This window comes from Bufo gargarizans, chromosome 4, assembly GCF_014858855.1.
Source record: "Bufo gargarizans isolate SCDJY-AF-19 chromosome 4, ASM1485885v1, whole genome shotgun sequence".
In the NCBI taxonomy this organism is placed as follows: domain Eukaryota; kingdom Metazoa; phylum Chordata; class Amphibia; order Anura; family Bufonidae; genus Bufo; species Bufo gargarizans.
The window spans coordinates 199,593,894-199,618,446 of NC_058083.1; the positions used below are offsets into that span (position 1 = coordinate 199,593,894).

Below are 24,553 nucleotides of genomic sequence, written 5' to 3' on the forward strand. Positions count from 1 at the left end.
TTAAGTATGGTTTCCATTAATTTCCCCACTATTGATGTCAGGCTTACTGGCCTATAGTTGCCCGATTCCTCCCTACTACCTTTCTTGTAAATGGGCACAACATTTGCTAATTTCCAATCTTCTGGGACGACTCCTGTTGCCAGTGATTGGTTAAATAAATCATGCTCCCAGTAATATAAGGTAGATGTGAGGTCTGTGTGTCCAGGGTGCTGCTGCATTCATTAGCTATCGTGATTGTGCACAGCTTCATTCCTGGATTGATTTCTCCTTCTGCAGTTCATGAGAGATCTCCTCTCCCTTGTGCTGACGGATGACGTGGTGGATGCTGCGGGAGAAGTCTGCCAGTGCAGTCTGCTGTGGGTGCTCTCGTTTCTCTACACTTATACACTGCCTGTGATCTCTCCCTCAACCCTGAAGAGTACATTGTGTATGCATTCTTCCATATCCATGCTCTGATATAGAACATCCCGTTTGATCTGACTTAATTGAAGACTAGGATGCACAGTGACCCATTTCTATGGGGCTGTTCACATGAGCAGTGATTTTCACGCATCACTTATGCGTTGCGTGAAAATCGCAGCATGCTTTATTTTGTGCGTTTTTCACGTAACGCAGGCCCCATAGAAAGTGCGGATGCGGTGCGATTTTCACGCACGGTTGCTAGGAGACAATTGGGATGGAGACCCGATCATTATTATTTTCCCTTATAACATGGTTATAAGGGAAAATAATAGCATTCTGAATACAGAATGCATAGTACAATAGCGCTGGAGGGGTTAAAAAAATAATAATTATTATTTAACTCACCTTAGTCCACTTGATCGCGCTGCCCGGCATCTCATATGTCTCCTTTGCTGAACAGGACCTGTGGTAACGTCACTCCGGTCATCATATGTTCCATCACATGATCTTTTACCATGGTGATGGATCATGTGATGACCGGAGTGATGTCACCACAGGTCCTGTTCCTGAAATGAATGCTCACCACAGGTCCTGTTCAGCAAAGGAGACAGGAGAGATGCCGGCTACGCGATCAAGTGGACTAAGGCGAGTTAAATACTTTTTTTATTTTTTTAACCCCTCCAGTGCTATTATACTATGCATTCTGCATTCAGAATGCTATTATTTTCCCTTATAACCATGTTATAAGAGAAAATAATACAATCTACAGAACACCGATCCCAGACCCGAACTTCTGTGAAGAAGTTTGGGTTTGGGTACCAAACATGCGCGATTTTTCTCACGCGAGTGCAAAACGCATTACAATGTTTTGCATTCGTGCAGAAAAATCACGGGTGCTCCCGCAACACACCCGCACATTTTCCCGCAACGCCCGTGTGAAAGAGGCCTTACGGTATTGCATGTTTATGGCAATAAGACTTTACTGCTGTGGAAAGGAAATACTGCTTCAGCACCCACCACACTTTGCGATGGACTGGCCATCTGGATCTAAGATCTTCACCCTGCAAATGGCAACTGCACAAAGAGTTAATGAAAACTGAGTTGCATGCCTCTGGTTATTTTTGGTAAGACTGAAAGGTGTATGTACAGTGAGATTTGGGGAGGGTTACTACCATCATTGCTAATTCCTTTACACAACTACTGGGAAGATTGCACTCTGTAATATATCTCAGAAGTGTGCCTTTTGCTGCTATATGTACTGCCACTCCCTTTATCTATTCAGAAAAGAGGGACATATTTATTCTAACTAAACGAGCCTGGTCAATCACTTAACCATCGATCTGCCAGGCCCTAGCTTTCATCCTGTCCTCCTGGGTTGCACCCAGTTACCCACACAACCAACATCAAGGGCACCCCATCCACCATCAGGCAGGAGCCCCAAGTTCGGATGGGGAGAGCAAATAGAGCCATCACAACCTGAGCAGTGTGCTGTCTGATAGACAGATTATATAGCAGCAAAATGGTAGGAAAGATTTGGTGAAAATGAAAAATACTGTATAAAACAGTGTCCATAGCCTTTAAAGGGAACCTCTCCTATGCTACCCTGACTGAGCGTTTCTAAATGTTCATTGTGTTACCCTAAACATATAAATTACACTTTTAATTTCATTTGCAGACAAATTCAATAAGTATTATGCATTTTTGTACTTCCTGCCTTTTATGCAAATTAACATAAGAGTCATATCTTACTTGTGTGACCAGAGAAGAGTCATATTTTCAAGCTCTGACTCGTCTCAGGTTAATTTGCATATGAATCAAATAGTTTTTTTAACACAATAAAAGCACACAGAGCTATGGGGACTGGGTATTGCGGATGTGCTAGAGGCCATCTGGCAACCCATGTGCTCAACTCTATACACAAAATCCAGGTGACAGGTTCCCTTTAACAGTGAGAATAAATACACAACCACCATCCATCAGGGATATGGGATCAGCAGCACTCACTCCAAAAGTCAGGTGAAAATAAAGCTAATTTATCCACCAATATGTGTAAAAAAGACATTTCGTTCCACCATCTCTTGCCATTTCTAAAGCTGGTTGCAGGCTGAAACCTCATATGGGAAGATATGGGTGAATAAATACGTTCTATTTTTACCTGATTTGGGGTGCTGCTGTAATACCCCAGAGTGGAATTACCATTCCTACACCCTGCTACTGTCTCTAATGGGCTAACCATAATATCATCTGTGTATTTATTCTAGGTTCTCTTACATTGTGCATTGATAATATTGCTCTGAAACGATTATGTTCATGCACTGTGCCTGGTTCGCCAGCAGGTGGCAGCGCATATGGCAGAGAGAGATAGATCCTTAAATAGAATGGAACTTACCATTCTATTCTACTCATTTTGGGAAAAGTGGGCCAGTCCTGTTTCCTACTGTCAGGGTCTATCTGAGAGGCTGCAGGACGCGTTGGCCTTTCATGAAAAACCTGAGTCATTGGAAGCAGCTATGTCCCTTGCTGTACGTCTGGACAGATGCCTGAGGGGGAGATCTAAGGGTCTTCACCCTCAGGACGTACTGTCTAATAAGGTGGCGGCTTCCTTTGACACTTATGGTAAAGAGACACCTGTTGTTACACCTTGTGAGGAGCCTATGCAGTTAGGGGGAGCTACTGCTGGTAAGAGCTCTGGTCATATGAAGGGAATCTGTTTTTGTTGTGGAAAAAGGGGACATTTCGTGAATATTTGTCCGCACATTCACGTCAAGGTGTAAACAAAACAAAAAAAACGCTTAATCTCCAAATTACTATTGGTGGTGTGGGTGGAGAGCAAGAAAAATTACTTTTGTCATTTACTGGTAGTACCCGATTTCTCCTGTCTGCCAAGGTGGTGCTAGAGTAAAAAGCTGTAGAAATCGAGGTATTATCGACAGTGGGGCAGGGGTTAACCTGATTGATGGAGAGTTCGTTCGTATTGATGGGTTGACTACTAGTGCATTAGTCTTTGCAATTGATTCTGCACCTCTTACCAAAAAATGCTTGTCGCAGGTAGTGAATGATATCCATTAAAAAGTGGGCGATTTCCATCAGGAATCTATCTCATGTTATGTGTTGGAGGGTCTGCCTGCTCCGTTGGTTTTGGGATTACCATGGTTAACAATTCACAGTATAAAGTAGATATGGCGGTGCACGTTCAATGGAAATATTAAGTCTCAGCCTGATAGAAAGTTGAATGTGAAAATAATAAAGTTTTTATTAGAATCAGTAAATAGGGTAATAGATAAAATCAGGCATACAGGGAATCAGAAGTGCGGAGAGGGATCAGGTAATAGACCGTCCGACACTCTGAAGGCCTGACTAGTAACCTGTGTATCAGGCTAACACTCAGTGTTGAAAGTGTAGCCTGTAACAACAGGATTATGATAACACTGCACTAAGTACAGGGACTAACACTGCTGATCTGATCCACTTGGCAATTCCTGATGCTCTGTGTGTTGAGCTATACAGTGGAGGGTCAGCATGGTTAAAGCAGCTATAATGGGTCCTAGTACACCCTGTTAGCGCTACCCTGATAAGTGAGCGGTATGAAACGCTTCAATACACTCAAAGCCAGACAGACAGTGTGAGTAGAATATCACTTGTTAAAGCTGCCCGATCTATTGAGCGATTAATGACACAACAAATCGCTCAACGCGTTTCTACATGACTTTTATGTGTCATGTGTCATCAGGAGCGAACGTAATTCGTACAGTGTCAGGTATGAATGAAGCTGCCGCACTGTAGCGTGCATACATCGGCGCTGTGATGGCCGTGTGCGGCCAAACACACGCCGGATATTAATAATCTCACACCCGCCCCCAGAAGGTATGTGCCGGCGTCAGTCACCAATCAGGGAAGGAGACACGTCCTCTGACACGCTCCCTGACGTGGCCGTCGCACAATAGAGCGTAATACACTCTCGGGGAGGAGCGCAAGTGTGCTCAAATATATGAGGGAACAATCATATGCGGTATATAATATTGAGTGACATCACTGTAATGAGTTAATCAGAATATATAGAGGAAGCCTATGTACAAGAAGTGACACAATGTAATGATCAGATAAAGCCACAAACAGCAATATATAATGGAGAAGACACCTAACGTGGAGTATAACACACCCCATACATGTTACGGGATGATGTCAGATTTAAAGACACATACTGCATATATCACGACCAGAATCTATAGTAATGACAAAGTGATGGAGTGATACACCTCAGGACCATATCTGCCATCCCATAATCCCCTAAATAAAGCAGGAAAATGAGACAGCCTTATTTAATCCCTTGGGGTGTACCGTATCTAACTTAAAGATCCATTCAGTTTCTTTACGGAGGAACGGCACATCAATGCTCCCTCCGCGAATGGATGTCACAATGTGTTCAATCCCCTGGACCTTAAGCACATCTGGATTACCGCCATGATGGTCACAAACATGGCGTGCCACAGATGTGTCACGCTTATTTTTGATGTCGAGTAGGTGTTCACCAATGCGTCTCCTCAGTTCACGTCTGGTCTTACCCACATACTGCACACCGCATTGGCAAGTCAATAAATACACAACTCCCACTGATGTGCATCTGATGAAAGATCTAATGGAGAATCTTTACTTGGTCACATGACTAGTGAAGAATGTCCCTTTAATAATATTGCCACAGATAACACATGCTCCACATGGAAAGGTCCCAGTTAGTGTATTTTTTAGCCATGTATGTAGGTAAGTGCTATGAACCAGACGGTCGCGTATTTTTGCACTGCGCCGATATGTGATAGGGGGACGGTCTGACACTAACTCACCAATATCAGGATCTGACTGTAAGATAGGCCAATGTCTCTGAAGGATCTCACGTACCTGTTTCTCCACTTTATCGTACGTGGCTATAATACTTTGAGTGTTCTGACCATGCAACCTTTGCTTAGGGACCAGTAATTGATCACAGCTGATGCTCATAGAGTGATGGTATGCTCTTTTGAGAGTATGCTGAGGATAACCCCTGCGCGTAAACCGTGTCCTCAGATCGTTTGCGGCCACCTTGAAGTCCCCCATTTCTGAGCAATTCCTCCTAGCCCTCAGCTATTGGCCTTTGGGGATGCCGCTCCTGAGGGCTAGGGGATGGCCACTATCCCAAGTCAGCAGGCTGTTGGTAGCAGTCTGCTTGCGGAACAGATTCGTGGTGATCTTCGTCAAACTAGTTGTCATCCTCGGAGGGTGATACAGATATCGAACAGGGACCGAATTCTTCCAGAGAGAGAGGGGCATCTAACAGAGGCTCCTTCAGAGCAATGGGGGGGCGCAGGCAGCGAGGTAGATCAGGCAGAGGATCCAGAGTTGTTTTTTTAGACAACACCCCCCCAGTATCAGAATACCTCTTGTGCCACAAAAAGACATTGGAGGTTCCCAAATAGAGGATCTCCAAGTGGTCAATTTGTCGCATCGCACCCTATCTCCATCTGAAATGGAAATCCTCAGAAAGGGCCTTTCCTTTGTCCCTCCCTCTGCAGAAATTCTGAGGACACGGTTTACGCGCAGGGGTTATCCTCAGCATACTCTCAAAAGAGCATCACCATCACTCTATGAGCATCAGCCGTGATTAACTCATTACAGTGATGTCACTCGATATTATATACCGCATATGATTGTTCCCCCATATATTTGAGCACACTTGCGCTCCTCCCCGAGAGTGTATTACGCTCTATTGTGTGACGGCCACGTCAGGGAGCGTGTCAGAGGACGCGCCTCCTTCCCCGATTGGTGACTGACGCCGACACATACCTACTGGGGGCGGGTGTGAGATTATTAATATCCGGCGTGTGTTTGGCCGCACACGGCCATCACAGCGCCGATGTATGCACGCTACAGTGCGGCAGCTTCATTCATACCTGACACTGTACGAATTACGTTCGCTCCTGATGACACATGACACATAAAAGTCATGTAGAAACGCGTTGAGCGATTTGTTGTGTCATTAATCGCTCAATAGATCGGGCAGCTTTAACAAGTGATATTCTACTCACACTGTCTGTCTGGCTTTGAGTGTATTGAAGCGTTTCATACCGCTCACTTATCAGGGTAGCGCTAACAGGGTGTACTAGGACCCATTATAGCTGCTTTAACCGTGCTGACCATCCACTGTATAGCTCAACACACAGAGCATCAGGAATTGCCAAGTGGATCAGATCAGCAGTGTTAGTCCCTGTACTTAGTGCAGTGTTATCATAATCCTGTTGTTACAGGCTACACTTTCAACACTGAGTGTTAGCCTGATACACAGGTTACTAGTCAGGCCTTCAGAGTGTCGGACGGTCTATTACCTGATCCCTCTCCGCACTTCTGATTCACTGTATGCCTGATTTTATCTATTACCCTATTTACTGATTCAAATAAAAACTTTATTATTTTCACACTTACCATGGTTAAGCAAACATAACCCGAACATCGATTGGCAAACGAGACAGATTCTCGATTGGAGTGAACTTTGCATAGACAACTGTCTTAATACAGCGTTCTCTGTGGTTATTACTAAAACTGTACCTACGTTTATTTCCGAATTTTCTGATGTATTTTCTGAGTTACCGCCTGTGGCGAAACCAACCTCGCCACTGGGTTTTGGAGAGGGCTGTTTAAAAGCCTCTTGCCTCAGGATTATGGCCCATAGTAACTGTAAAGGAGAAGACAGACCGGCCGCACAGCTTAAATCTGTCTGTAGAATTGTATTTTATGTTATTATGCGTTCGGTTACATTGTATGTTATGTGAGGGCACCCAGATGGCTAATATCATTGTATTTGTGTATTCTGAGTGCCATTCACCTAATGATATGCACTCAGACTTGAGCTATCTGGGGATATGTTAAATGTCTGTGTTTGCTGTGGGGGTGTGCCATTGTGTGTTTGGGTGGTGATTCCTGTCCTGTTGTCTCCACATGTGTATTGGTGATCTCCCCTTTGTCCTGAGAGATAATTGGATTGTGTTCGGTCGTCTCCGGGACAGAGGGGAGGAAACCATGATGCATTGTGGGGATATGTTGTATCTGTCCTGTATCTGCAAAAACTGTAATAAAAACCAGGCTGGGTGTGCCAGCACTTCAGATCACTGCTTGACCCTCAACACGGAGCCTTGTCTCGTTATTGGGGGATTCCCTGTATGCTGTTGGAGACTGATTGCCAGGAGTGTAAGCTGACGGATACGCTTTTCCTGTTCGTCTGACTGACAGCTACTTGTGAGGTTCCAGTTTTGGAGTGCTATTTTGTATCCAGTTCGGGAGGTTGGTGTTCTGCAGTAGCTGTGCCTGTCTCTCGGAAAGGGGCATATCGCCTAAACGGATTTCAACCCCTTGTCTGCGGAAACGGTGCCGTTACATTGGTGGCAGCAGTGGGATCGTTCCTACAGCCAGAAGGACAGCTACAGGAGACACCATTTCTGTGGATTCTACAATTTAAGGGCAACGCATGTCTCAGTACAGTGACCCTAAAAGCACCAGGATGGAACCAGCAGTGGAGTACAGATACTCTGTGGAGGAATTTGACCGTATGATGTGGTTGCGGCTGAACTTCTTCGGACCCAATCCAGGTGAGAAATACGTGAAGTTCGTGAGGAATCTAGTGTCTACGACCCTACTATACCGGGCAGAAGGTGACGGTCAGCTGCCACGTTGGGTGGACCTCCATCGGAAGTTACGGTTGCGGGACAGTGGGAGCCCAGTCTCCATTCCCCAGCGGCAGTGTGAAGTGCAGGGAGGGGAGAGCAGCGGCCTCCCTCCCCAGCGGCAGGCTGAGTTACAGGGGGCAGAGGTAGTTGTTCCTGCCCCCCAGCAGCAGAGTGATATGCCGGGAAGGCAGTGTGAAATGCAGGGAGAGGAGAGCAGCGGCCTCCCTCCCCAGCGGCAGGCTGAGTTACAGGGGGCAGAGGTAGTTGTTCCTGCCCCCCAGCAGCAGAGTGATGTGCCGGGAAGGCAGTGTGAAGTGCAGGGAGGGGAGAGCAGCGGCCTCCCTCCCCAGCGGCAGGCTGAGTTACAGGGGGCAGAGGTAGTTGTTCCTGCCCCCCAGCAGCAGAGTGATGTGCCGGGAAGGCAGTGTGAAATGCAGGGAGAGGAGAGCAACGGCCTCCCTCCCCAGCGGCAGGCTGAGTTACAGGGGGCAGAGGTAGTTGTTCCTGCCCCCCAGCAGCAGCATGATTTTTTGGGAATTGGGAGCCGAGTCTCCATTCCCCAGCGGCAGGCGGAGTTACAGGGGGCAGAGACAGTCGGTCCTGTCCCCCAGCGGCAGAGTGTCCTACAGGGAATAGAGAGCCCAGTCTCCTTTCCCCAGCAGCAGGACACTGTATTGGGAGCGGAGGCGGTCGGTCACTCTCCCCAGCGGCTGGAAGTATGTATGGGAGAGGAGCTCGCTACCCCCTCTCCCCAGCGGCAGCTTAACGCACCAGGGGGAGACAGTAAGCCCCACAACTGTGCAGATGGGACCGTGGTCTCTGCACTTACAGCACAGGGGGTAGAGACAGTCGGTCTCCCCCTCCAACAACCAGGCTCCAACCAGGCTTCTTCCGTGGTAGCGCTGGCACCAGGGCTGAGTACCGCTGATCCCTGCCCACAAAGCAACCTCCACTCCAAACCAGGGAGCAACACAGAGACCGGGAGTACCAGCTTCCAACATAACTTTGGTGGATTCACTGGACAGAGACATGCTACGAAATTCAGCAGGTCCAGTATTTTGTTGTGGGTGGCCTGCCAGACTAACTCAGGTACCGACCGGCGTGAGGTCAGGTATCTGGTTAGTCTTCCCTGGGGGGGGGAGATGTGTGGCGAAACCAACCTCGCCACTGGGTTTTGGAGAGGGCTGTTTAAAAGCCTCTTGCCTCAGGATTATGGCCCATAGTAACTGTAAAGGAGAAGACAGACCGGCCGCACAGCTTAAATCTGTCTGTAGAATTGTATTTTATGTTTATTATGCGTTCGGGTAAATTGTATGTTATGTGAGGGCACCCAGATAGCTAATATCATTGTATTTGTGTATTCTGAGTGCCATTCACCTAATGATATGCACTCAGACTTGAGCTATCTGGGCATATGTTAAATGTCTGTGTTTGCTGTGGGGGTGTGCCATTGTGTGTTTGGGTGGTGATTCCTGTCCTGTTGTCTCCACATGTGTATTGGTGATCTCCCCTTTGTCCTGAGAGATAATTGGATTGTGTTCGGTCGTCTCCGGGACAGAGGGGAGGAAACCATGATGCATTGTGGGGATATGTTGTATCTGTCCTGTATCTGCAAAAACTGTAATAAAAACCAGGCTGGGGGTGCCAGCACTTCAGATCACTGCTTGACCCTCAACACGGAGCCTTGTCTCGTTATTGGGGGATTCCCTGTATGCTGTTGGAGACTGATTGCCAGGAGTGTAAGCTGACGGATACGCTTTTCCTGTTCGTCTGACTGACAGCTACTTGTGAGGTTCCAGTTTTGGAGTGCTATTTTGTATCCAGTTCGGGAGGTTGGTGTTCTGCAGTAGCTGTGCCTGTCTCTCGGAAAGGGGCATATCGCCTAAACGGATTTCAACCCCTTGTCTGCGGAAACGGTGCCGTTACACCGCCGCATCGGGAGTATGATTATCCCGTCAATCTTATTAGACGTTCATTTGGAACACAGAGGTGATGCTGTCACTGTATGGATTTGTACTATACTGAATAAAGGAACCCACAATATTTTCTAACTTCGATGCTGGATCCATTGTTTCATTTCTACTATTTCACGGTCTTATCAAGGTTTCCGTGCATTCAGGAAGTTGATACAAGGGATAGAGACAGCAGGTGAGCTGGACACTGTTTACAACAAAATACTCTTAGGAAATGTCTGGACTTCCGTAAGCTCAACCGTATTACGGTCCGTGATCCTTACCCCCTTCTTTTAATTCCGGATTTGTTTAATCAGATTGTCAGTGCCAAGGTGTTCTCTAAATTGGATCTACGGGGGGCATATAATTTGGTAAGGGTCAAGGAGGGGGACGAATGGAAGACGGCTTTTAATACCCCTGAGGGTCATTTTGAGAAATATGGTCATGCCCTTTGGGTTAAGTAATGCTCCTGCGGTTTTTCAACACTTTGTCAATGACATCTTTCATCCTCTGGTGGGAAGGTTTGTTGTAGTATATCTGGATGACATACTAATTTATTCTCCAGACATGGAGACTCATCAGGATCATGTGAGACAGGTGTTACAGATCCTAAGGGAGAATAAGTTGTATGCTAAGATGGAAAAGTGTGTATTTGCAGTTCAGGAAGTGCAATTCCTGGGTTACCTGCTCTCATCCTCAGGTTTTCGAATGGATCCCGAGAAAGTCTGTGCCGTGTTGGACTGGGATCGACTCTAAAATCTGAAAGCGCTTATGCGTTTTTTGGGGTTCACCAACTACTACCGTCTACTACATCTTGAACTATTCGACTGTGGTTAAACCTTTAACAGACATGACTAGAAAAGGTGCCGATGTCGCTGTTTGGTCTGATGCGGTATTACAAGCCTTTCCTGCTGTGAAGGAATGTTTTGCTTCAGCCCCTATTCTGGTGCAACCGGACGTATCTCAGCCATTCATTGTAGAGGTTGACGTGTCCGAGGTAGGGGTAGGAGCAGTTTTGTTGCAGGGCCCTTCACCTAGTAAATGGCGCCCATGTGCTTTTTTCTCCAAAAACTCTTGACTGCTGAAAGAAATTATGATGTGGGTAATAGAGAATTGCTGGCCATTAAATTGGCTTTTGAGGAATAGCGTCATTGGTTAGAAGGAGAAATTCATCTTATTACGGTGATTACTAATTATAAGAATCTGGCTTACCTCGAGTCAGCTAAACGACTGAACCCAAGGCAGGCCAGATGGTCGTTGTTTTTCACCAGATTTAACTTCATTGTCACTTATCGTCCTGGGGTTAAGAAGGCGGATGCTTTGTCATGCAGATTTCCTGGGGGGGGGGGGGGCAGTGCTTTCTGGGCACCCTGGGAGCAGATCCACTGTCAATCTCATCTCTCGTAGATTTTGGTGGCTGGGGCTGCGTAAGTGAGTTGAGGACTATGTGTCAGCCTGTTGTACCTGTGCTCGTGCTAAGGTGACACATGCTCGACCTTCCCGATTCCTTGTTCTGTTACCCATCCCGTCCAGACCTTGGACTAATTTGTCAGTGGATTTTATCACGGATTTACAGAATTCTGTGGTAAAAAAAAAACGTGATTCTGGTGGTAGTTGATCGTTTTAGTAAGATGGCGTACTTTATAGCATTATCTCCTTTACCTAATGCCAAAAATCTTGCACAGGTGTTCATTGATAACATTTTGAAACAACATGGTATTCCCTCTGATGTGGTGTCTGATCAGGGGACTCCGTTTCTGTCCAGATTCTGGAAGGCGTTCTGCACTCGACTGGGGGTACAATTGTCCTTTTCTTCTGCTTTTCATCCTCAGTCGGAGCGCACTAATCAGAATCGGGAGACTTACTTGAGATGTTTTGTTTCAGAGAATCAGGAGAAGTGGTCTTCATTCTTGCCGTTAGCTGAGTTCGCCATTAATAACCAAAGACAGGAGTCCACTGATAAGTCAAAGTTTTTTGGGGCATATGGGTTCCATCCGCAGTTTGGTACATTTTCTGGTTCCCAAACTTCCAGTATTCCTAAGGAGGAAAGATGTTCCTCTTCTTTGTCTTCTATTTGGAGGAAAATTCAAAATAACCTGAAAAAGATGGGCAACAGGTATAAGCGTGCGGCTGACATGAGACGTATGAGTGGTCCAGACCTGAGAGTGGGTGATTCTGTGTGGCTGTCCACAAGAAACATTAAGCTTAAGGTACCTTCTTGGAAGTTGGGCCCAAGACTTTTTGGTCTATATAAGATCATTGCCATTGTTAACCCTGTAGCCTTCCATCTTGAACTTCTTCAGGCTTTGAAAATTCATAACGTATTTCATAAGTCGTAGTTGCCTCCCGCTCCTGTCATGGTGGACGGTAATTTAGAATTTCAGATCAACAGGATTGTGGACTCCCGATTGTGGATCCCTTCAGTATCTCGTTCACTGGAAAGGGTACGGACCAGAGGAGAGGATGTGGGTTCCAGCAGCCGATGTTAATGCTAATAGTCTTGTGAAGGCCTTTCACAGAGCTCATTCTGATAAGGTCGGTCCTGGGTGCCCGGAAGTCACCCGTAGAAGGGGGGGTACTCTTACGGTCCCTTATGTGACAGATGTCAGGAGATCAAGGAGAGTGGCGGAACATGGAGGAATCTAACAGCCTCTTTGATTACTCTTTATTCAGTGTTTGTTTTTGACCTCATCCCCTGTTTGAGGAGTAGCTTAGTACGCTTTACTCTACCCTATTTAGTGTTGCCCCACCCTTGTGACTGTGCAGTAGATAGCTTAATTTGGGTTTGGCTGAGTTGGTGTGAAGTTATCTCTGGTGTTCCTGCTCGTCCATCATTACAGAAGTTAAGTGTCGAGTTGTTTGTGTTTTGTTTTCCCTTTCTTGCTTGTTGTTACTATGCCTCAGGGAGACGCCTGTTCCTTCATCGGGGAAGGAACGGGTTGCCTCAGCCCTGACCATATTCTTAGGGCTCTCTAGGGTCCCAGGGTATGGGTATGGGTGCCCATACAGTTAGGAGTCAGGGCCAGGAGTAGGGTTTTTAGGAGGCGACCTTTTCCTGTCCCTAGCGTTGAGGCCTAGTGGCTTTCCCTTTCCCTTCTGGTTGTCAGTTTGGTGTTTCCTTCTATACCTAATCTGTGACACAATGGAGGCATATCGCTAGGAGTTGCCCCCATTGTTTTATAGGTGCGGGTCCCAATGCTGGGACCCGCACCTATATTGAGAACAGAGCTCCGAAAGTGAAGGAGGGCGCACTGCACTACATTTATTTTCTGTGGGCCCGGCAAAAATAGCCGAGCACTGACTCGGCTATCTCCATCGAGCCCATAGAAGTAAATGGGAGCGGTGGCCGGTCATGCGCGGTGCGGTCATTCACTTCTATGGGGAGCCAGCTTGGTGGTGGCCGGGCCAGAGTCCTCCAGCCACCATCTTGCTGGGCTCCATTCTCGATGAGACAACCCCTTTATTCTTCACCTCATACCTCAACTATCCCCCTTTATTGCTTCGGAGCCTAACCCTGGGGATCGGCTAAACATGGGACACGAATGGCCCTGGGGGGAAGTGCATTGCACTGCCAGTTGCTATTCATTGTTTAACTTTGAGAGTTATACCGCAAGAATGGGCACCCAATTTTTTTAGATTCTGTGGTACTTCTTATCCCCTTATTTCCTTGGGAGGAGAATGTCAAAATGGTCAGGACAAACCAAATGGTTAATGATATATAGGATCTTCCACGTGGGATTTTTGCAGCCATTACTCAATTGTGTCCTGCAGTTTAAGATATGATGTGGCACATCCGATGATATAACAGCGGTTGCTTGTGCCACATGTTGTCCTGTTTCCACGCATGATATTTTTTTTATGTTTTAAATAACAATAAACCTTTAGCATCTGTGTGTATATTGTATTGTGTGCAGCTACAGATGTAGATCACACATCTAATCTCTGTATGTGAAACAGACCAGCAGTTCACATAGGCGCTATTCTGAAGTATTTTCATGCATTAGGTATAGCAGAAGATTTTCAGATCAGATCATGTTAAGTGAATCCTAAGCATAAATCCACTTCAATGAAGGAAGTACAATTTGAAATACGCACACTTCAATACAAGACCATAAGCTGTGTGATTTATAGGTTATGTATGTTTGCTTACTTTTTGCTGTTTTGCAATCGTATCTATTAGAAACTGAGTCCGGACGTTGTCAATATCAGGAACCATTATGGAAGCATATTCTGGAATGAAATGTCTTGGATAGGAATATTGTGACACTCTCTTATTCCAGTGCTCCCAGTCGCCTAAAAGGTAAATGACACAGTGAAGTAGTGATTCAAAGTCCCAAGAAATGAAAACTTGCACTATACCCACCAACTGCACCATAATAGATAAGCTGCACATAATGTTGGCTGCCTGCAGATACCACCAAAGGAAGCTCACTGCATTCAGATTTTACAGCTATCAGTATATTCAACATACAATCTTCCTTCATTGAGCTCCCCCTAGTGGTGGCTGCATGCAGGCAGAATTTGGTAATTTTAGCCTTTGCCTATGTGAAGGGACACATATATTTTAGAGTACAGTCACACAGTACAGATTTTCCACAGTAGAACTTCTGCTGCAGTTTTTGCTGTGGATTTGTCATAGATTTTGCCTCTGATTCATCTTATGCACTACAAAGGGTGAAATATTCTGTGGAAATCTGCAGCATACTGGTAAACTAACAAAGGTCATTTTACACCGTGGATTTTTTTGCAGCAGTTGAATGATTTTCATCCAAAATCTCATCCCCTCTTCGGGTACTGTAAAGCACTAGGGGCCTGCTGCACATAAATCCACAGTGTATCGTCCCATGTGGATGTGACCTATAAGCTCTCTAACCAAGAAACAGAGCTGCATCAATAACTTATAAAAATCAGCAGTATAGAATTCTCAGTATAAAGGTTGGGACAGAAAGTTCTATTCCCAGCTATTCTATATCCCCTGGTAAAACGATGAACTAACGTGCAATATATCCTCTGGGTGATGTAGATTATTGTTTTAGATACTCCCAGTTTCACTATATAAGGTAAATCCTATTCTGCTCGGTGATTAGTCTTCTAAATTATACAGGGGATAAATAAGCAGAGCTTTACCATTTTCATTTACTAGGAACTCAAACATTGTCTGGCAAGTCCCTGGATCAGCTTCTGGTAAGTCCAACTTGTATTCATGGCTTCTAAGAAAGGCCTCAAGGCGCTCACGACTGTCCAGCTCAAGGAGGGCCCCTAAACTCCACATCAGAGCGAAGACAAATAATCTGTGGAGATGGCCTGGGTCTGGAACACTGCACCCTGCTATTGTAGGAATACAGCCTTCCAAGAGGAGAATGGACTGGAAATGGAAAACAAGACATAATAATAATCTTAAAGTTTTATATACAATGACTCAATGTTAACGGAGACCTATAAAACCTTTACATCCCTGAATCACCACCACTGGTTTGTACCGTAGTTTGTAGCTTCCTAAACATGTCCCTATCCGCATTGTTATTAACTGCATTGTGTAAAATAACGAGATTTTTGTATAACTTACCAGTAAAATCTCTTTCTCGCTCTTTCCTTGGGGGACACAGAAGACCTTGGGTATAGCTCATCTCCATAGGAGGCGTGACACTAAGTGAGAACTGTTAAGCCCCTCCTCCACAGCTATACCCTCAGCCTGGAGAGAGAGACTGCCAGTTGCGTGTCCAAGTAGTGAGAAAAGGCAAAGTCCAAAAGTGGAACCAACAAGCCAACTACCCAACGGGTAAAACAAACTCGGAAACAAAGAATGGGTGGGTGCTGTGTCCCCCAAGGAAAGAGCGAGAAAGAGATTTTACTGGTAAGTTATACAAAAATCTCGTTTTCTCGCCCAATTTCCTTGGGGGACACAGAAGACCTTGGGACGTTCAATAGCAGTCCAAGAGGGGAGGGACCACAGCACCAGGGCAAAGCACCCGAAGGCATCAAGAAACCGCCGCCTGCAGACCAGGCGGCCCAAGGCAGCAGACGCCGAAGCCCCAGCGCGCACCCTGTAGAACCCAGTAAGGTGTGTAAGGAAGACCAGCGACCGCCTTGCACAAAAGCATGGCCGAAGCCTAATGCCTCCGGCCCAGGAGGCACCAACCGCTCTGGTGAAATGAACGGTGACACCAAGCAGAACCCTGCCCTTGGTGCGGTAACCACAGCAATAGACACAGAGAGCGAAGGAAGCCACCCTGGAGGCCGTCAACCCTTTGCGCGGACATCCTGGAAACACAAGAGACCGAACGCCGACAAGAGCCGGAGATCTCCAAGGAATAACTGCAAACCCAAACAATCTCCAAGCGGTGAAGCGCCCGTTCCCGGAGACGGGAAGGGGATGACCAAAGCCTCGTAGATAAGAAGGCAGATACCACCCTCAGAAGGAAGGGACGGGATGGAGAAACAGCCCCGTCCTGGAAAAGGACAGAGGGCACAGAACACGAAGGGCCACCCATCAGGCACCCGTCAGACATGATGGCAACAGAAAACACAACTGTACAGGACAGCAGGAGTAGGGAGAACTTCTACAACGGCACCAAGGGAAAGAGTGGAGCGCCAAGAGCTCAGTGTGTAGTTCCCAGGGCGGTACCAGGGAACGGTACAGAGGAACCAAAGAGCCACTCTGTGGAAGAAGGTCATGACAGGCCCAGGAGGGCCAGAAAACGCTGCAAGGGGAAGGACAGCGCCGACACTTGAGTAATAGAGTCCCAGTCCCAGGGTCAGGCCGGACTAGAGAAAGACAAAACCAAGGGAGAGAAAAGCAGAGTGGGGGAATGCCCCACTTACCACAAAACCTAGTCAAGAACCCTAAGTCCGACAACCGAACCCGGACGAAGCACAGTCGGGAGCGAACACTAGCGCGCTCGCAGGAATCGCCTGGCAAGCGGGAAAAAAAAAAAAAAAAAAAACCCAATGTGACCAGGCGCAGACCAGTAATACGGCCCAAGGGTCGGAAGAAAACTCCCGTCGGCCCCCGAACAACATAGTCCCGTATCCAACCGGAGTGGGTGAGCAGAAGGACAGACGGAAGAAACCGGAAGGGTCCGCCCAGCAGCCGACAGATGCCAGGACAAGACAGGCCAAAGTCCAAGTCGACGTAGCCACCACAGGAAGGAGTTCTACAGTCCTGGTGAGGGAAAGTCAAGGACAACCGTGACCGAAGGGTAGTCCTCCCAAGTTACCGAAAAGGTAAGTCCAGCAGGACCATATGCCCAGAATGGAAAGGCAATCTGCACCCAGCGGGAGGACAGAACGCAATAGGCCTGGCAAACAGGCACACAGCTAGTACTGCCAGCGAAAACGAGGGAGACGGTACGAGACCACAAGTAACACCGGAACCATCCAAATGAACAACCATGCTCACCCCCGAAGGGGAGGGGGCAATGACGAAACAGCCTCTGAGGCCTGGCCGGTGCAGAAGCCACCTCGGAGAGACAAACTCAGAAAGGAAGCCAAAACAACCGAGCCGGCGAGGAAAAGCAGTCGAGACAGAGGTCGGCATAACACCCTCCGAACAGAAAGGAGGAATGGCAAACAGGGAAGCCACAGGACAGTTCAAAAGCCGAAAACCTGCTACTCTGTGAGACGACCTGCACATCGCCTCGCAGAAGGCGAAAACCCGGAAGAACCCAAAAGTGGAGGTCCCTCAGACCTGGATAGACTAGCACCCAAGAGAAGTTGGGTGACCTACCCGAGAGGAGCGGTCTGTTCCTGGTAGCAGATCAGACTGAAGTGCAGAAGGCGCCAAAGACAACGCTCTCGACCCGACGGCTTGTGCGGGGAAGCAATGTCACGGGAGGACGAACGGGTACGCATCAAGGTACCCCGAACACCCCCAGGTGGAAGGGCCAATGAACATGGCTGGTGCAGTCACAACGGGACCACACCAGAGAATGAGTGCCACCCAGCTCGGTGCAGTAGCGAGCCAGCAGAGCCCGTCTACATATATACAAGGTATACAGCGGTGAATACATTGGGCATTCATTTGTTGTGTGTTGGACAACACCTTAGGCTCATACAGGTGGACAGAATGACCTCTTCAGAAAAGAGTGCAAAGCTAGCGACAAGCAGCCTCACCCCAAGAGAAAAAAGTATGTCGCAGGAGGAAGGGAGGCATACGTACTAGCAAACCGCAGGCAGCGAGAAGGCCAACCCACCCACGGGAGGAGAAGGGAAACACGGCCCAAACAACGCACAGAGCGCACAGCCAAGCATCCCACAGTATCCATGGAAGTGCAAAGTGCAACCCGAACGGGAGTAATGCACAAGGCTAGTACAGGGGGCATGCTATGGAACGCAAGCAGTCCGCCCAGAAAAGGGGGAAGAAAGGCACCTGGCAAACTCTGCAGACGGCAAGAGTGCAAAGGCCCGCACCAAAGGACCTAGTGAAGGGGGAAGGGCACGCACAGGATTATCCTGGCATTAAATTATTGTGCAATAATCCAACCAACACCGAATTTTGTGAGAGTGCAACGAGTAGTTCGCCAATGAAGGGGAACGTCCAGTACAGCATATAGAAGGACAGCCGTGAATCTCATGAGCGCGCAAATTACCGCCCACGGAATAAGAAGTGGTCATGCACAAGGCCAGCACCGTTTCCAAAGGGAGTGCAAGCAGCGCACCCATGTTTAGAGGGCCATGCTCCCGGCCAGCAACGTATTCGGTGAGGGTGCAATGAATCGCACACGGCAGCATCGCATCCCAGGAGAGCGCGAGCACCCCGCCACGGACGGGGCCATGCACATGGCCAGCAACGTACTGGCGCAAGAACAAACACCGTCAGTGAAGGTGCATGTATGTCGCCTGAGGAGAGGAGGCATGCCCATGCCGGCAGCAAAGCCAGCGAGAGTGCGGTACACCGCCCAAGGAAGGGGGGGGGGGGGCCATGCCTATGGCTGGCAGCGGATCCGGTGAGAGTGCAAGCACCCCGCCATGGAAGGGGGTCAAGCACGTGGCCAGCAACCTACCGCGAGAGAACAACCCCAGCCAGGAAGAGTATGTATGCCGCCCGAGAGAAGGAGGCATGCTCAAGGCCGGCAGCGAAACCAATGAGAGTGCAGCCTACCGCTTATGGAAGGGAGTCATGCACAAGGCCGGCAGCGAATCCATTGAGAGTGCAGCGTTCCGCTTATGGAAGGGGGACGTGCACATGGCCGGCAGTGAACCCAATGAGTGCAGTGTTCCGCATATGGAAGGCGTACCGCCATAGAAGAGGGTTACACACATGGCCGGCAGGAATCCAGTGAGAGTGCCGTGCTCCTCAAGGAGGGGGGTCGTGCACATGGCCAGCACCGTATCCGGTGAGAGTGCAATTCTTCTGCCCCAGAAGGGGGTCATGCACCTGTCCGGCATTAAATCCAGTGAGAGTGATGCACATGGCCAACCTGTAACTGGAGAGGCGACGTTCTGCCTATAGACGGGGCGCTTGCCTTTGGTCAGCGCCGTATCCCGGGAGATGGCAAGGGTCCGCCTAGAAGGGGAACATGTAGCTGGCCAGAACCGCAGCCGAGGAGCGCAACATGCCGCCTACGGAAGGGGGGCATAGCGTGCGGCCAGCACTACTGCATCAGGCTGCAGCGTCCTGCGCAACCATTCCGTTATTTATTAACTTTACGACAGCGAACCCAGTGAGAGTGCTTCCTTATTTTTTTTTTTTTTTTTTTTTTTTAAAACACAGCCACTCTGAGGCAAAAAAAGGGGCCACCATACAGGGGCACAATCTCACACAGGCCCACCAGGAAGCCCAGGACATAGAGGGTGTCCTCTAGATGGGAGCCGGCCCCTGGTGGCCGGTACCCAACAGGTTAACAAACCTCCGGCCTAGGGGGCGGCGCTGCGATCCCCTGGGGGCGGGGGACCTCCAGGCGGGAAGAATTCGCGCCGCGAGAAGTTCCCGCCCCCTCCAACCGAGGCTGGAAGTTTGTGGCCTAGTAGGCCGTGAAGCCGGGGCCTAGATTTTCGCGGCGCCCGGCCGACCGGGAGTACCGGCGGTCGGCCGGGACCGGGAGGGAGCCGGCTGACGCATGCACTAACGGCCGCGGGTGCCCACCCCGCGGGCCGGCAGAGACAAAGGGCCGGATTGCGGCCGTGCAGGCCGAAGCCTGGGTCAAAAGTTTGCGGCACCCGGCCGGGAGCCGGCTGACGCATGTACTAACGGCCGCGGGTGCCCACCCCGCGGGCCGGCAGAGACAAAGGGCCGGATTGCGGCCGAGCAGGCCGAAGCCTGGGTCAAAAGTTTGCGGCTCCCGGCCGACCGGAAGCCTCAACAGTCAGCCGGGGCCTGCCGGAGCATCGCGCCCAGTACATGCAGGCCGTGAGGGCCTTGCGTCCGGCAGCTTCTGGAGCCGGCAGCTTCTGGAGCGGGCCCCTGGCCCTAGACACCGGTAAGGAGAGCGGGGGGGGGGGGGAGACAACGAAGTCCAGCACTGCACCCCCTGCCCTAACGGACCAGGGCAGTCAGCGCGGGCCCCCTGTACTGAATCTGCGACCGGTAAGGGGGAGGGCCGGCATAACCCCTGTGTCAGGGGCAGCTAGGAGCCGGACTCCGGTCCTAAAGCAGATTCCTCCACAGCAATCCATTGCTCACCCCTGTGCAATGCCCTATGAAGGGGCAGTGTATAGTCGCCCCGCGGTCACCAGTATGGTGGTGGTGTGGGGCTTGGGCAACAGCTGGACATGAGAGACAGCCCTGGAGCCAGAAACATGGCTGTTCCCAACGACACCTCAGGGGCCAGCCTAGGTCCAGCAGGGACCAGTATGGGGGTCCAGCACGCAGGAGACCGGGGAGGGAATGAGGGGAACGTAGGGCTGGAGAAGCCTCTCTCTTACCACAGCCGTCTTCACCCTCGGTCCGTTCCAGCAGGGTCGCCCCTTCAGCTACTGGCACCGTAGTGGCAGGACGCTGGAAGAGGGGCTTGGCGTGCGGGCGACCCTTGCGCTGGCGGGATGCAGGGGAGCTGGGCTGCCCTGGTCCACCTTGCCTTCTGTGGGGGAGGCAGCAGTGCGGATGACCGGCACTGGCGCAGCTCGACCCCGGGAGAAACAGAGAGGTCTAGTGCGTCTCTGTTGTCCCTGATGATCTGAAGAAAAAACAAAAGCAAAAATCAAAACTAAAAACCAAACAGGAGAAAAACAGCCCTGCAGTAGCAGGGAGTGTCTTGCCTCCTTGGACACTAAGCAAAAACTGGCAGTCTCTCTCTCCAGGCTGAGGGTATAGCTGTGGAGGAGGGGCTTAACAGTTCTCACTTAGTGTCACGCCTCCTATGGAGATGAGCTATACCCAAGGTCTTCTGTGTCCCCCAAGGAAATTGGGCGAGAAAAAATGTTTTATACCCCGCACTTGCCGTATGGAGTCATGGAGGTGGAGCTGCTCACCAAAAAAGACAAAGCGTCATATGGTGCCTACTGACGTCCTTTAGGCCCAAATAAGTCATCTCAAGCCAGGCCTAGTGGAATCTGGGGCATGTAGATCAAGCTGAAGCCATTGCAAATACTACAGATACTGACAAAATTGACCCTATCCTCAAGAGCATTAGTCAATCCAGTCAAAGTTTGTGTTTAGAGTATGGGCACCATGTCAATTCAGCCAAGCGGCTCCACCTCAATGATGTAGGCAGGAGCTTTCACATCAGCAGCTATCCAATTTTTGTTATTAAACTCATAGAAAAAAAATCTGGAAAAAACAGACTTTGAAGCAGATTTCCTATTGTCTCTATAGACCTCCAGGCTGATGGGAGGCTTATAAGAGAAAAAACCCCTTTTCTAGTGATTGGTGGGGTGTTCGGCATAGAGACCCCATCTGCTATATTTGTTACATAAAGTGTACGTGGCGGCCATGCTCCAGCTGTGGTGGTCGTGCTTGCACACTACTGGAAAATACGCTGGCCTATGTGCACTCCCACGATCCCAGCCACTAGAGAGACTTTTCCTATAGTGTGCAAGCACGGCCACCAATGCTGGAATGCAGGGTGGTCGTAACCCCTGGAAATGAGCCTTGAATAATGTGATGGAAAAATGAATCAAGCCAGCATAGGAGGCAATATGGGTGATAGCAATACATCAGTAAGTCCTTGCATTAATGATAATTGCCATTGGCTGATGTGAGACAACCCATTTTCAAGTTTGGTTTTACGATGGAATAATTCTTTGCTTCTGAAGATCGTAACATCATGTGTGAGAAAGGGTGTCTTAGGGTCTGGTTGGGTTAAAATATGTTAATCTCACACGCAAGGATCTGCCTATGGTGACATCTACTGCTACATGGCTCGCACAGACAGTACCTGCATGATGTAACTACACTCCTGGAGCCGCATTTTTGGATGAAGATTCAGATGCATGTATGTATAAGCATCCTCAAATACTTCATCATAGAAGGCTTGAAAAATATCTCTTTCTTCAGCGGAACGCTTATTTAACCAAGCCTGTAGGGTGAGAAGGCAGAAAGCAGATATTGCTATTTCCTATAGGTTCTGTCAATCATAGGTTGGATTAAGGCTCTGTGTCTATACCTTTAATATTGGCCTCCAATCGAGAACTGATGAGCTGAGGAAGACCATGCCCATCCGAGATACTGCTGCAGGTGATGCATTCTCTATACTATCCACTTCAAACAGCAGCTTGCAGCCTGGAGCCAATGGAACGCGGTCACCATTGGCCAACGTGAGGGTTTTATTATCATCCAGCACTGAACTGAGGTTCTCTATCCATGTGGCATCTACAGGACCATCCAAGACAAGCCAGACATGTTCACCTATAAAGAAAGCAGTATGAATTTCAAGATGACCAGGTTATAAAGCACATAACATTGAAGCTTTTAATTAATAAAAGGTTCCAAAAACATATTAGCACCAAAACAAAGGAGCAGAAAGCCAGAGCTGCCTCTCCATACATGTTACTGTATGTTAGGCTACTGTCACACTAGCGTTTTTGCTGGATCCGGCAGAGTTCAGCAAAAATGCTTCCGTTACTGATAATACAACAATCTGCATTAGTTATGAACGGATCCGGTTGTATTATGTATGAGAACGGAACGGAATGCGTTTTGGAGCGCTCCGTTCTGTTCAGTTACGTTTTGTCCCCATTGACAATGAATGGAGACAAAACTGAAGCGTTTTTTTTTGACGGATCTCAATACCGGAAAATATTAACGCTAGTGTGAAAGTAGCCTAAGATGTACACTTACTTCAGTTAAGTGCAAACGTGTGACATCCTGCTGAAATCTGCAGACTGTTCATACTCTGACCTTCCACCAAAAGTCACAATTAGGCAGATCCTGAGGATACGGCTGTACACCCAGATTCTACCTCTCGTATTCTCTATCCCTGTGCACAATGGACTGCACATAGACAGTGCACAGACCCACACCTCTATTTTTCAGCATAATCCAAGGGTCCGTGCAGAGAAAATCAGGGCATGCACTACTTTAGACAATAAGTCTCTGGCTGTTCATGTGTTCATGTCCTACGCAGACACACGGAACTCACAAATTGTCCGTATGTCACCGCCACAGTACAGAATAATATGTCTGAATCCCACCTAAGAGCTTAGAAGATTGGACATCCCTCCCCTTGTGCATGCTGATATTTTTTGTACAGTCTGTTGTACACCAATAGGTAGAGTTACACTTTAACACTCTAGGTCTGAATACACGAGGATCCAGGAGTCACCTGCTTTGGTTTTCAGTGTCTTCCTCCACAGTGCGGAGAATATTCCATCTGTCCAGTCATTGGTTGCTGTATCCAGGCGTCCAAACATCTGAGACGCTGTAATGGCCTTTGGGTTCATGCGCACCTCCCGATGTGGAAACCCACATTCTGTCATGGCTCTCATGAGCACATTAATAAGTGAGGATTTTCCAGAACCACTAGAACCAAGTGTCATCAGGCCGTCACGTACTTGAGCGGTTTCGTACAGCTGTAACATACAATAATTACAGTATATCTCACATACGACTGATGTTTCTTACAACATATCACACATTGCTTCCTTTCCCGGCTTAAAATGACCTCTTAATTCTTGTCATTATTATTCTACTTAAACAGCATCAAATTCCACAGCACTGTAGACAGATTGTCATCACTCACACTTCTCCCTACCCAATCACACCTGTCCCTGCTCCCAGCATACTTCTCCTTACTCCCATCACACCTGTCCCTGCTCCCAGCATACTGCTCCCTACTCCCATCACACCTGTCCCTGCTCCCAGCATACTGCATCCTACTCCCATCACACCTGTCCCTGCTCCAAGCATACTGCATCCTACTCCCATCACACCTGTCCCTGCTCCCAGCATACTGCTCCCTACTCCCATCACACCTGTCCCTGCTCCCAGCATACTGCGTCCTACTCCCATCACACCTGTCCCTGCTCCCAGCATACTGCATCCTACTCCCATCACACCTGTCCCTGCTCCCAGCATACTGCTCCCTACTCCCATTACACCGGTCCCTGCTCCCAGCATACTGCTCCCTACTCCCA

General features: G+C 48.6%; 1 protein-coding gene across 1 annotated transcript in view; it reads right to left on the reverse strand.

The window, feature by feature from the left end:
- DNAH8 (dynein axonemal heavy chain 8) overlaps positions 1-24,553 on the reverse strand; it is a 478,630-nt gene that overhangs the window by 145,002 nt on the left and 309,075 nt on the right. The window contains exons 50-54 of the mRNA XM_044291082.1: positions 23,743-23,989; positions 22,585-22,826; positions 22,357-22,497; positions 15,170-15,407; positions 14,193-14,335 (exon numbers count right to left, since the gene is read on the reverse strand). Coding sequence (XP_044147017.1) covers positions 14,193-14,335; positions 15,170-15,407; positions 22,357-22,497; positions 22,585-22,826; positions 23,743-23,989 — 1,011 coding nt within the window. The remainder of the gene's footprint in view (positions 1-14,192; positions 14,336-15,169; positions 15,408-22,356; positions 22,498-22,584; positions 22,827-23,742; positions 23,990-24,553) is intronic.